The sequence below is a fragment of the Hyalella azteca genome, unplaced genomic scaffold (assembly GCF_000764305.2).
Source record: "Hyalella azteca isolate HAZT.00-mixed unplaced genomic scaffold, Hazt_2.0.2 contig13515, whole genome shotgun sequence".
Lineage (NCBI taxonomy): Eukaryota > Metazoa > Arthropoda > Malacostraca > Amphipoda > Hyalellidae > Hyalella > Hyalella azteca.
The window spans coordinates 763,629-773,454 of record NW_025943433.1 but is presented as its reverse complement, the minus strand read 5'-3'; the positions used below and the strand labels follow the sequence as shown (position 1 = coordinate 773,454).

The 9,826-nt window shown below is 37.1% G+C and overlaps 1 protein-coding gene across 1 annotated transcript; it reads right to left on the bottom strand.

Moving 5' to 3' along the window:
• Positions 1 to 2,937: 2,937 nt before the first annotated feature.
• On the bottom strand, positions 2,938 to 7,690 carry LOC108670570 (glycine-rich cell wall structural protein 1.8-like). Its single transcript, XM_018158038.1, has 4 exons — positions 7,635 to 7,690; positions 5,697 to 5,980; positions 4,331 to 4,477; positions 2,938 to 3,942 (listed from the first exon to the last, which is right to left on the bottom strand). The coding sequence occupies exons 1-4, from the start codon at positions 7,641 to 7,643 to the stop codon at positions 3,477 to 3,479; spliced, it is 906 nt and encodes a 301-aa protein (XP_018013527.1). The 5' UTR covers positions 7,644 to 7,690; the 3' UTR covers positions 2,938 to 3,476.
• Positions 7,691 to 9,826: the final 2,136 nt, after the last annotated feature.

Below are 9,826 nucleotides of genomic sequence, written 5' to 3'. Positions count from 1 at the left end.
AAGTAGAAGCTGCTCGGACATCCCGCGCAGGTAAAGGATATGAGCAATAAATTTTCTTCGTCGTTGTCGTCCAAGTCGTAAATTCCTTATTGCCATCCTAATATGCCCGGGACAAAATTAATTTCATTATATCTATAAAGATTTTTGGAAACATTCATAAAGCGTTTTTACAAGGGGACAATTATTACGCTCAGTGTGTTTCAAATATGTTTCCGAGAGCGTCTAGGATAATCCAGGATTAATAAGTTGAGATCATGGCTGATGTATTTGGCTTAGATTATGCTAGGAATAACCTCTTTGAGTCCATTCAAGCTTATATCTGACGTAACCGTATTGGATGTGAGTAATAAATGCTTGAAGATTACAATTTCTGTAAGCAGAGAAACCTTAATAATAAGTAACGGCAAGCTTATGTTCCTAATTAGTGCAGACCTAATTAGGTATACAAGCAATTAATATCCGTCGGTAAAAATCAATTACCAAGCCCGTCTCTGGTGAGATGTGGTTGGCGAGATTTTATTTCTTTTTTTTGTGTGACTTTGCAATCAATTAAATGTTGATTTGTCAATTAAGTCAGGATGCCTGTCTATTTGTATAGGACTCAGTGCATGGCCAATGGTTCATTACCGTTATTATCTCCGATATATAGCCAAAATACCCGGATCATCGCTCAATACATTGGTTTTAATAAAAGTGACGGCGTCATACGGAACTGTATCAATCGTTAAGGCGCTTCCTAATCAAATGAAGCGACGTATATATGAAGTTGACGGTCATGAATTTCCTATGGATTCACGGAAGACCAATTTACAATATTGTTGATTGTCACAATCAATGAGCTTCATCATTAATGATCAGGTTCCCTGCTAATTATTCCAAATGTAATATGTATTGTAATATAATAATATAATGTAAAAATGCAGAGATCGATGTACAGAATTTAACAATTTTTGCTAATCTAAGAGATGCAGTGTTTGAGTTTAACTTATTTTTTGTTGTGTATACCAAAAAATGTTGGAAATATTTCAACAGTCTTTCTAAAATTTATTCCATTGGTGTCTTTATTAAGAATGCCTCTTAGTCATGAAATTTAGTATACCTAAAATCACGAGAAAATCGTGAAAAAATTAGATCAGTGAGTGAGTGACAGAGAGCGCATTTTCCTCATCCGCCCGTCCGTAAAGTCACGGACAGACATACGGACAAACGAATAGACGGACGGACATGACGAGCACAATAGCGACTTTTTTCCCTAAATGAGAAAATGCGCTAAAAATGAAAGTAGAAACTGAAATTAGATTATTTTTTTAAGATTATCAATTCAGTCAATCATGGAACAAAGGTGTGACATTTCAATATCAACATTAAACCTCTAGCATGTCTTTTTAAGTCTAAAATTTTCACTCGTCAGTGTTTATATTTGTTGGGTCATATATTTACGAATGCAAATAAAATTTTGCTGAAATATTTATTTCTCATTATCTTGGGTGTAAAATCTTGAAATGAACTTTGAATTAACCCTGACTAAGGAAGGAATGTAGACAACTACGTACATTCCTTACGAACCAGTATACAATATAGCAAGTTAGAACTCTTTTATTTAACGGCCGTATCTTCAAGTCCGTTTTTTCTTCACTCTATAATTTTCTTTCCAAACATTATCACCGGAACGAGTGCTGACAGTAATTGTCCATCCGAGCGGACGCGGAAGGCCAGGCGTTGTCAGCAACCGCCACCGTTAAAGGCGCGTCTGGCAGCAGCAAGAGTTAGCGAGCATTCATTCGGGCTCTTGCAGGTCATTTCATTTGAATTATTTCAGTTCATTAATGTACGTCGCTTGTAAACTGCTCATCGTAATTTCATGAATTTCATTTAGTCAAAAGTAGTTGCACCAGTAGCAAAGTCATAGGAGTTATCAAGAAGCAATAGATTGCAAACGTGATAGTAATTATCATATAATATAATGTTGTTTTATGAAACAATGTTTCCTATCCGTTATCATTTTACATCTGTGAGAGAGAAGGTTCGGGTACCTGACGGTGTGAAACTGTAATTAAAATTAATTTCGTTCGCTAATGGCTGCACTTCACAGACTCACTTGTCATCCTGATTGAATTGAGTCTTCAATTTGCAGACGTTACGACCGTAATGAATTTCACTTCTTAATGCTCACGCTTCGAAGAGGAATGAACATCAGGCACTTGGATCTTTAACTTTACTCAGAGAGAAATGTTTTTGAGTGATGTCTTCTGTAAATTTTATGACCAATTTCGTATTAATTATTCACGCAATTTCAATAGGAAGTATAGTAATTTATTCCTAGAGTGTCTCTCTATGTTATTCTATTAATAAAATGTGTATATGGTGGGAGCTAGGAAGAGAAACAACATTAAAGAAACATTAAAAGCCAAAAATTGTAACGAATTTCGCGACCCGCGGATGAGCTTGATTCGGAAATATTTTATGTAAGTTAATGTTATAAAATTAAAATTTAAGCCAATTGTAAAAAATAATAATAAAAAGAAAATTATAAGGAGAATCACTTGATATTGAAGATATTTAGCTTTGATTGTAACAGATTACTTGTCTGCAGCAGTCTGATGAGATATTCTCAATCGCAAGCAGTGAATATGTAAGCTCATTGAGAGATTTAGAAGCCGTTATAAGTTGCCTCTCACTTGCCTTTAAGGAAACCTTGTTCGGTTCTGACTTCTCAACGATCAATGACTGGAAGTTACGACTTTACAAGAAGCCCAGATAAATCAATGAGTATTCAAATTACGAACCTATCTTATCTTCAATCCGCAAACTTGTATTCTGGATTTTGATGCTTCGTTCCATAAATTTTTTTAACGTGCAAAATAAATTATTTACATAATATTCAGCATAACTTAATCGGAAGCGGAAACTGGTACATAGGGTAGGAAAAGATTTATATAATTGACAAGATATAATGCAAAACTTTTTAAATACAATCTGTTTTCAAGATTTTGCAGCAGCGCCTAGCATTATCACAGTAATGCAAGTATAGACTTGCAGCATTTACAGGCGACTAAAGTGAGAGTCTATATTTTCGTATAAATAATAAGCTGAAGTTCGTAACATTCGTTCGGCTCGAGAAATTAGGAAAATATTTGAGTGGATTGTTTCATTGAAAAATTCATGGAAATTATGAGTTTTGTCTCTTGCATTTTTGCCTGATTGAATTGAGAATTGCGAGACTGGAAGAATCATTAAGATTCTATTTCCGTATCGGTGCTGTCACCACACGATGAAGGTACCTAAAGAAAAATATTTGTGAATTCTTTCTTACTTGTAAGTGGAATGGAAGATAGAGTAGCAAAAAAGTAGCGTTTGTGTACATAAATAAATTGTTCATACTAAAGTCATTACGCGCAAGCATGCATGAGCGGTAGTCTGGTGGTCGCATTCACGGAGGGACGGTTCATGGTTTGGTTTGGGTGGTCACGTATGAATTAGTAACCGTAAGAGCCACCACTCTGACCTCCTCTTTGTCCTCCTCTCTGGCCTCCTTGGCTTCCACCACCGAATCCACTAGATTGTCCTCCACTGAAACTACTGCCTTGTCCGCCACCAAATCCACCAGCGCCTCCACTAGCTTGTCCACCACTGTATCCGCCGGCCTGTGCGCCGCCGAAAGATCCACCTTGTCCTCCGCTTGTTCCCCGGAATCCACCTTGTCCTCCGCTTGTTCCCCGGAATCCACCTTGTCCACCGCCGCCTGAGCCGCCATACAGGCTGGGGTCGTACTGCCCGTCGTGCACGATGCCCTGAGCTCTCTCGCGCTCAGCCTTGGCAATCTGCTCGAGGGCGTGGGCGGGCATGGGGGGAGGGGTGGGCAGCAGCGGGGACTCGACGCGGTAGCCTCCTTCGTCAGCGATGAAGCTGAACTGGCCTGGGGAGCCGTCCGGGAACGTGAAGCTGCGAGACAGTCAGAACATTAATTTCTGGATATTTATTCACGAACAAAACAAATCATTTCAATTTTAATCTTGCACGGGGAAGAAATAAATCAACATAAACTCGAGTTTTGTCCGTGGCCTTGTAGGGACTTGAAAACTCAGTTCAATTCAATTGTTAAAATTCTCTATACATCATTTTCAATCAATCATGAACAAGGAGTTTCATTATTTCGGAAAATTTGTTGAAAAATGAATAAAATCAGAGCTGCATGGATCAAACGTATTCATATTTTAATCTTCTTTGTTACAATGTAAGTAACATATATATACGCTTGCCGCACAGTTAATTTACTTTATTGAACATTGTTTGCATCAAAAGTTAAACGCTCTGAAGAGTCAGGACGCACCTCCAGCTGCCCTGCTGCACCACGGCGCCGTTGGGGCCCGAGGGAGCGCCCTGCTCGTTACGACTCGTACCGTCCGCGCTCTCGTACGCGAAGTCGTACACGCCGTCCACGGGACCGTTGCGGTCGTCACGCACGATCGCCACGACGCTGCAAAGAGGCGCAGCGTTGCAATGAAGCAATATGAAGTTCACATTTTTGCTTATCACTGGAACACTGAAGCGTCGTTATGATAGACAATAATCTTTAAAAAGTGAAAATTCTACGTAGAAGGGAAAATTCTACGTAGAAAAATTTTTTTTGAAGGAAATTGAATCTGAAAACAGAGTCTAATTTAAGCATATTGAAACTGATTTTGTTCTTATTCTCGCATAAAACAGATCTAAAATATGCTTAATTTTTAGCATAGATAATCATTCTGAAACGTTTCACGTCTTGAACGATTATATTCAAACTAAGTTCTAGAGCTTACAATGCCGACACAAGTATTTTTATTACGAGTTTCATATTTGCTCATAAAATAAAAATTTAAAGTTTCCCTCACAACCAACTCAATCTAAACGGCAACAGACTCCCTAATTTCTCCAGAAAATCAAAATTGTCTCTTCACATTGATGGCTTTAATGGAGAAAATAATTCAATTTTCTTATAGTGATTGGAACTTTGCGAGTCTGTGCCTCTAATCCTCTAATAGAAAACTATCTCTTCTCCCCATAAAAAACGAGTTGCATGGATAACTGAATTTTTTTCGTACAGGCGATCCACATCAAAATATGATTGCTGTGACCCTGTTTGCTAAATTGCTGCTGAAGCATAAATTTCTGGATTTATTTACTTCTCATTTTGAAGAGATGCTTTGTACAGAACAATGACAAAGATTCACATTAAATTTGGCCTAAATTAACTTCATCATAGACACAGTTTCTTCATATGTAATATAACTCAGTTCTTGTTAGTTGTTACCAGTCACAACGTTTATGAAAAGAGATATTTTCGTCACCGTAAATTGAACCTGTAATTTCATGTAGAAATGGAGAACAATTTCTGCACTGTAATTTTAAGTAAAATCATTATATACGAACGAATAATTCTTTGGAGATTATTTCCAATTAATTTTTATCAAGTTAAAATATCACACAATTGAGGACAAAATTTCATATTTTCTATTTTATTGACCTCGTATACAGGGAATGGTTATTTTTGAGCTAAATTGAAATTAAATTTTGCAGATAACAAAGGCTTTTCCAGATTCATCTTACTGGCAGGAGTCGAAAAGAAAGTCGTATCGACCACACGTGCAGAAGACAATCAACTCAGCCACGCATAATGCAATCAAAATAGCAGCATGTTCAAATTTATATCAACTCACGGGCCTCCACCGAATCCTCCTCCAAATCCACCGCCGGAACCTCCTGAGTAAGCGGGCTGACCTCCGGAGCCACCACCACCACCACCGCCAACATTCACTCCAGAGAATCCACCGGCGCTAAATCCGGGGCCAGCGGCGCCTCGTCCACCGCTGATGGACCCGCGTCCTCCACCACCACCACCACCACCGCCGCGTCCTCCGCCACCACCGCCACCAAAGGCAGGGGGAGGCCCGTAGCTCTGAGGAGCGGCGGCTGCCACGGCGAGCAGCGTTGCGAGAATAATCTGCCCAAGGAAATATAAAATATGGAATTTGCCGAAATAATGAATGCGTTGATTAAACTCACAACGTTATAAACAATTATAAACGAAAAACTATATTAAAAATATTAATGATGACAACCCTTAGACAAATAAGATTTTTATGAGAAAAGATGGAAATGACCTTAACACTAATGATGATACTATGAAAAAAATATATATAATACAAAACTATGAAACCCTGAAAACAGGTTACACTTTTAGTGCTGCACAGCACCTGTTGCTTCAACGGGATGGCGTAAGGCCAGCATGTCATTGTTGGTCGGATGCGACCTCAGAGAACCAGTTTTAAATGCACTTTTGCCCTAAACTCTCCCTCCTATTCTTTATTTCAGTCATAAAGTTTAGGAAATTACTGTGATAATTTCAATTTTAAACTCTCTCTGATATTCCAATAAAATTATTTTTCTCACACATTAATTTCAAACGAGTAAGCTGGCATTAGACGCAATTTTTCATTTTTTCTGTTGGAGTTAGAGTTAGAAGGCCTTTTTGATTGAATTAAAATTAGAAAATTGAACAAAATTTTATTATAATACTCACTCCTTACCCGAAAATAGTTATGTTTCGTATCGAAATTAGAGAATACTTCCAATTTCTTGTGCACATTCAACGATTATCACACATGATACTTCGTATTAATTGCTTCAGAAACAAAAGAAGTTATGATCTGCAATTAATAAATAATTATAAATAACTCGGTCAAAAAGGCGCAGAAATTCTAAATGATTTTTTTTTATCCCGAACTTAATTGAATGCAGTAATTAAGTAATTGAAAAATTTCGCAATTTTTGCGAAATAAGTTACGACAGGATAAATGAGATATATGAAATTAAATTTATGATTAAACAGAAAAATCTATTGGTTTAAAAATATGGTAGATGAAAAAAACTAAAGATTTTAATATTCACTACGAAAATACGGAGGAAATATGGAGGACTTGCGCCGCGGCGTGAGGGAGAAGCGTCACCGGATTTCCGGAACAGATACGTCACGCTACGCAGATTCTCAAGGCCCAACCAAGAAAAAATAAAACCAGGACGCCAAACTTGCCCAAGAAATTATGTTCAATTATACTATTAACTTTTGATTGTTAGCTATTTTACAACAAGGCATGAAATAATGTACCTATTTTCAACAAAAATAAAGCATTATACTATAAATTATAATCCGCATTTACAACTCCGCTTCATGAAAGCAACTGATACTTCTTGTTTTTGTATTTGTCCTTAGTGTTTGACTTGATGCAGTTTAAGTTAATTATTACTTGAGAACTTTGATTATGCCCAATACTGCGGAAAAAAGTCGAGATCGGTTAGATCACTGTGATTTATCAGGACGACCTTGAAGCTTGAAGATATTCCTGAAAGATCAACTAATGCATAGGAGTTTCTTGAAAAATTTACAGACATTACAATTATTATTATAACTCGCACAAACTTTCATTGCAAAAAATAGTACATTATTTTACCGATATTATTTTGCATCGTTTGAGAACTCACACTCGTTAGAAATCTATTTTCCACCTTCTCGTCATCATCATCAATCTTTAAAAGAATTTACATATTATTTATAAACACAACGATAACTAATTTGGAAGTGACAAAGCTCTGCTCACCGAGTTCATGTCTGGAGAAGTCCTCTGTGTGTGTCCTACCAAGATGAGTTGTGAGGGTCGAGTGATGCGTTGGAGGCAGAGTGCAGCTTATATAGGCGCCGCCAGACCACTTTCACTCGCTGCAGAGGGAAGCAGGCGAGGAAACCCTGGGAAGACTTCGTTCGGAGGGCACGCCAAGAAACTAGGACGGCTGAGGGTGGGAGCAGAGGGTCATACATTTTTCAGTTAAAATATAAATTTATTGCTTGACATTTTCACATCCTACTCGCTTACAGTTGCTACAATAGAATTACTTAAAATTGACATTTTTATGTAAATAATACTAGACAAATTATATACAAGTATAGTACGTGTTGTTTGAGAGGTCACGGGCTTTTGCAATTACAATTATGACGAGTAGAGTTCAAAATAAAACCAGTTCCTTTGATAAGTATGAAAAATACGTTCAAGAAAAAATGATCAACATGGAATAGAACAATGCTTGTGCTGTACGTTACCTTGTGCAATAGAGCTGAGCTGCGCATCCGTGGTAAAATGTTAATTCATTTCCTATGAGGACGCCTATTCCAATAATCTATGTATATAACAAGGCAACAGTAGGATCTTATTTCTTATTAATGAATTATTATATACATCGTTCCCCCGCAAAGATGACACAATTTATCGGAAAGAATGCGAATGAATCTGGTGTGTTGTAGGTTGAAGGCGAAAGCCATCTTCTACGCGTAAAATTACACTAGTATAATTATTGATCATCACTCTTGATCGTCAGTTTAAAGTGAAATGCTTGTTATGCACTGCTCCTATGCACCAGTTGTTGAAGGAGTAGATATTTGTAGAAATCACACTTCAGAACTAACTAAAAACTAGCAAGTCAAAATGAACCTCAGTAATATCATAAGCTCCATTTTGTATGAATGCCATCGCGAGACATAACAAGCATGTGCTGCTCGATCGTTAGTAGTCATTGGCTCATGTGTTCGCTGGGTTACTGATTAAAATCTAACCGAAGTCTTTGTTCCTCGCCGTACGTTATTGATTTAATCGTGATTATGTTCGGACGATGATCAATAGACAAGAAATTTTGAACGGATTGCCCTGTATAGTTCAAACTCGCACAATTTGTTGTGAAATCAATTTTTACAAGCCCCAGGACACGAATAAATTTTGGTAGACGCAAATCTTGAAACTAAAAATATAAAATAACAAACATCACGTAAGTAATAACATCATTTTACAAATTATTGAAAATAACATTTGAAGATCTGAATAAGGGATATTGTCATATGAGCGAGCAATATCATTATCGTAATCAAATGATTCTAAATGAAGATTAGAGGCTCAAATCCATTTGCCATTGAGGAACTCGTTCGTGAGCGTTCAAAAACTGCGAAATACATATTCAATAAGCTTAAACCTGCCCGCCATCATTTTTCTGAATGAAAATTATCCTGAACTGTAACAAACTTCGCAATTCAGCAAAATTTATGCTCAGATTAACACAAGGTTTGCGATTCTCCCTAGTAAAAGTCTGGAATATTCCATTCCAACATAATCTAGCACCAGGTCATTATTTTGAAACGTGTATTTTCGTCAGGTAAACGGAGAGAAAATAAAATTAACCCTTTTCAGCTCAGTGGTACATATATGGTACATTAAACAGCATGATGTAATATTGCATCATACATCGCTCATGGTTGAGACAAGCCTGAACAAGTGTACTGGAAATGCACACCAAACCTGCTACAACATGTTCGTATGAGTACAACCCCTTAAGCCTGCCAGTTTGTGCTCTGCTGTCATGTTGAAAATAAGTGTCGCTGTGCTCTGCCAAAAGTAATGGCTTCCAGGGGAAAATAAGTATATTTTGCACATTTCTTTGAGAACCAGGTTCTTTTGGTAACTGCATATGTTGAACAAGTAATAAACTGACCTCTGCAGTTAACTTTTACATTTGTCTAATGCATTATTTTTTCTGGATATCATTTTATATTTGCTGTGCCATATATGGTTCGCTGAGCTAATGCAGGTACATTTTTTCTGAGTATGCATATTTACGAATATCAAAATTCTAGCATGTTATAAATCCATTTTATGTTTCATATTTTAGATTCCTGACTATGCATGAGATATTAGGTATATTAGAAGAAGATGAGAGCCAAGCAGACGTTTATATTGAGCCTAATGATCCC

Excerpts from the sequence above, each read along its gene's own strand:
- LOC108670570 (XM_018158038.1), bottom strand. Across the intron at positions 4,478-5,696 it reads GGAGGATTCGGTGGAGGCCC|CGTCGTGGCGATCGTGCGTG; the intron begins GTGAGTTGATAT and ends GCCTCTTTGCAG. Across the intron at positions 3,943-4,330 it reads GTGCAGCAGGGCAGCTGGAG|CTTCACGTTCCCGGACGGCT; the intron begins GTGCGTCCTGAC and ends ACTGTCTCGCAG.